The sequence below is a fragment of the Helianthus annuus genome, chromosome 10 (assembly GCF_002127325.2).
Source record: "Helianthus annuus cultivar XRQ/B chromosome 10, HanXRQr2.0-SUNRISE, whole genome shotgun sequence".
NCBI lineage: Eukaryota > Viridiplantae > Streptophyta > Magnoliopsida > Asterales > Asteraceae > Helianthus > Helianthus annuus.
In genome coordinates, this window is record NC_035442.2 from 166,786,538 (window position 1) to 166,789,039 (window position 2,502).

At 49.2% G+C, this 2,502-nt stretch overlaps 1 protein-coding gene across 1 annotated transcript; it reads right to left on the bottom strand.

The window, feature by feature from the left end:
* Nucleotides 1–325: 325 nt before the first annotated feature.
* LOC118482752 lies at nt 326–1,852 on the bottom strand. Its single transcript, XM_035978402.1, has 2 exons — nt 839–1,852; nt 326–691 (listed from the first exon to the last, which is right to left on the bottom strand). Exons 1-2 carry the CDS (start codon nt 1,850–1,852, stop codon nt 326–328), a joined length of 1,380 nt encoding a protein of 459 aa, XP_035834295.1.
* Between the last annotated feature and the right edge of the window lie 650 nt (nt 1,853–2,502).

Sequence of the window (2,502 nt, forward strand, 5' to 3'; positions counted from 1 at the left end):
TGGACGCTTCATTGTCCCTTAAGACATAATCGCCTGGGTTGAAGGTGCAGATCCGGACTCGGGAGTTGTAATATTTTTCAAGCTTTGACTTGTATTTGGCTTCATTGATTGCTGCCATCTCTCTCCGTTCTTCTAGGAGGTCCAGGTCGATCCTCCTTTCTTCTTCGTTATTGATCAGATTCATGGAGAGCATTCTCGGAGATGGAAGCCCGATTTCTGCTGGGATCACAGCCTCGGACCCATAGACCAAGCTGAAAGGTGTTTCTCCATTGCTTGTTTTGGGCATTGTTCTATGGGCCCATAATATGCTTGGTAGCTCATCGACTCACCCTCGTCTTTTTTCACCGAGCCTCGCTTTGATGCCATCGACGATGCTCTTGTTGACCGCTTCGACTTGACCATTCCCTTGCGGATGTGCGACCGACGAGAAGGTATGCTCAATGTTTAGTTCCTTGAACCATCGTTCGAGATCATCTGCTGCAAAGTTTGTACCATTGTCGGTGATGATTCGGAGTGGCAGGCCGAACCGGCATATGATTTGTTCCCAAATGAATCGTTTAACGACTGCCGATGTGGTTGACGCAAGTGCTTTTGCTTCCACCCACTTGGTGAAGTAATCGACCGCGACGATGATGAACTTGACTGCCCCCGGAGCTTCTGGGAAAGGGCCCACCATGTCTATGCCCCATTGCTGAAAGGGCCATGCGGTTGTTACTGGTACCAATTCGTTTTTTGGACGCATGGTTTTTGGTGCATGCCGTTGGCAGCCGCTGCACTTCCTTAATTCCTTCACGGCATCGAGGTGCATTCCGGGCCAGTAGTAACCGGCGTTCATTACTTTTGCCACTACCATGCGTGGCCCGGCGTGGATACCGCAGATGCCTTCATGTACTTCCCGGATCAGATAATTTGCGTCGTCGGCGTCAACACATCTTAGCAGCGGGCCGAGATATGACTTTCGGTACAATATCCCGTCTGCCATCTGATAATGTTCTGATTTATACTGGATTTTCCGCGCCTCAGCTTTATTTTCTGGAAGTATCCCGGACTGTAAGTACATGATTATGGGTGTCATCCAGGACGTGGTTCCCGTTTGGATGACGCTGACTTCTCTGAGTGGAACAGATGGGTTGCTTAAAACTTCTATGCGCACGTCTTTGGCTAGGTGCTGGAAGCTTGTTGACGCAAGCTTGCTTAAGGCGTCTGCCGGCTTGTTTTCGCTGCGGTTTATGTGGTGCACCTTGTAAGAATAGAAGGTTTGCAGCAACGTCTTTGCTTGGTTGAGATAGAGTGCCATTATGTCGCTCTTGGCTTCGTATTGACCATTGATTTGGCCTGCTACTAACATGGAGTCCACATGTGCTTCGATGTGTCGGACTCCCATTTTGATTGCCAAACGCAGGCCGGCCAGAAAGGCTTCGTACTCGGCTTCGTTATTTGTGCTCTTGAAGTCTAGGCGTATGGCGTAAGTGAACTCGTGTTTGTCAGGGCTTACTAGCCGTAGCCCCGCGCCTGCCCCATCTTCGTTGGATGCACCGTCTGTGTACAGCAGCCATGGTTCTTCGGTTTGTTTTTTCTCAGCCTTCTCCATCGCCTTACACTCTCTGTCTTTGTCATCCGGGACTTCCGTCATGAAGTCTGCCAAAACTTGGCCTTTGATCGACGGTCGTGGTCTGAAGACTACGTTGTGTCCCCCTAGCTCTATTGCCCATTTGGCCAACCTTCCTGATACTTCTGGCCTTGCTAGGATATTCCCAATATTGTAATTTGTTAACACGTGGATGACGTGATTGGCGAAATATCGGCGCAGCCTTCTTGACGCGTGAATCAGTGCAAGGACAAGCTTTTCCATGATTGCGTATCTGGTTTCTGGGTCGGTTAAGGTTCTGGACACATAATACACAGGTGTTTGGACACCTTGTCGATCAACCAGCAATACGGCTCCGACGGCCCTGTCGGAAGCTGAGAGGTACAAGACCAAAGGCTCTCCTTTGTTTGGTGCGGTTAGAGTTGGCAGCTTGATGAGACAGTCTTTCATCTCGCGGAACGCATTTTCTGCTTCCGGAGTCCATTGGAATTGGTTTTTCTTCATGCAGTTGCGCAAGGTCTTGATGAATGGGAAGGATTTTGCTGCGTGGTTAGCTAGGAACCGATTGAGTGCTGCCAATCGTCCTGCGAGCTTTTGCATGTCTTTGACGTTTGCTGGTGAAGGCATCCTCTCTATGGCCTGGACCTTTTCTGGGTTCACCTTAAAACCATCTTTAGTGACTATGAAGCCCAAAAACTTTCCTTCCTCCATTCCGAATGAGCACTTTGCTGGATTCAGTTTGATGCTCACGCTGCGCAGCGTGTTGAAGGTTTTCTGAATGTTTGCCAGCATCGCGCTCTCCTCCTTGCTCATGATTACCAGATCATCCATGTATACCTCTATGTATTTACCGATGGCGTCACTGAATGTTTCGTTCATCAACCGTTGATACGTAGCACCTGCATTCTTTAAGC

Coding starts and splice junctions, on each gene's coding strand:
- LOC118482752 (XM_035978402.1), bottom strand. CDS start 1,852: ATGGAAAAGCTTGTCCTTGCACTGATTCACGCGTCAAGAAGGCTGCGC. Junction 692..838: donor CACGCATGGTAGTGGCAAAA/GTAATGAACGCC, acceptor TGGCCCTTTCAG/CAATGGGGCATAGACATGGT.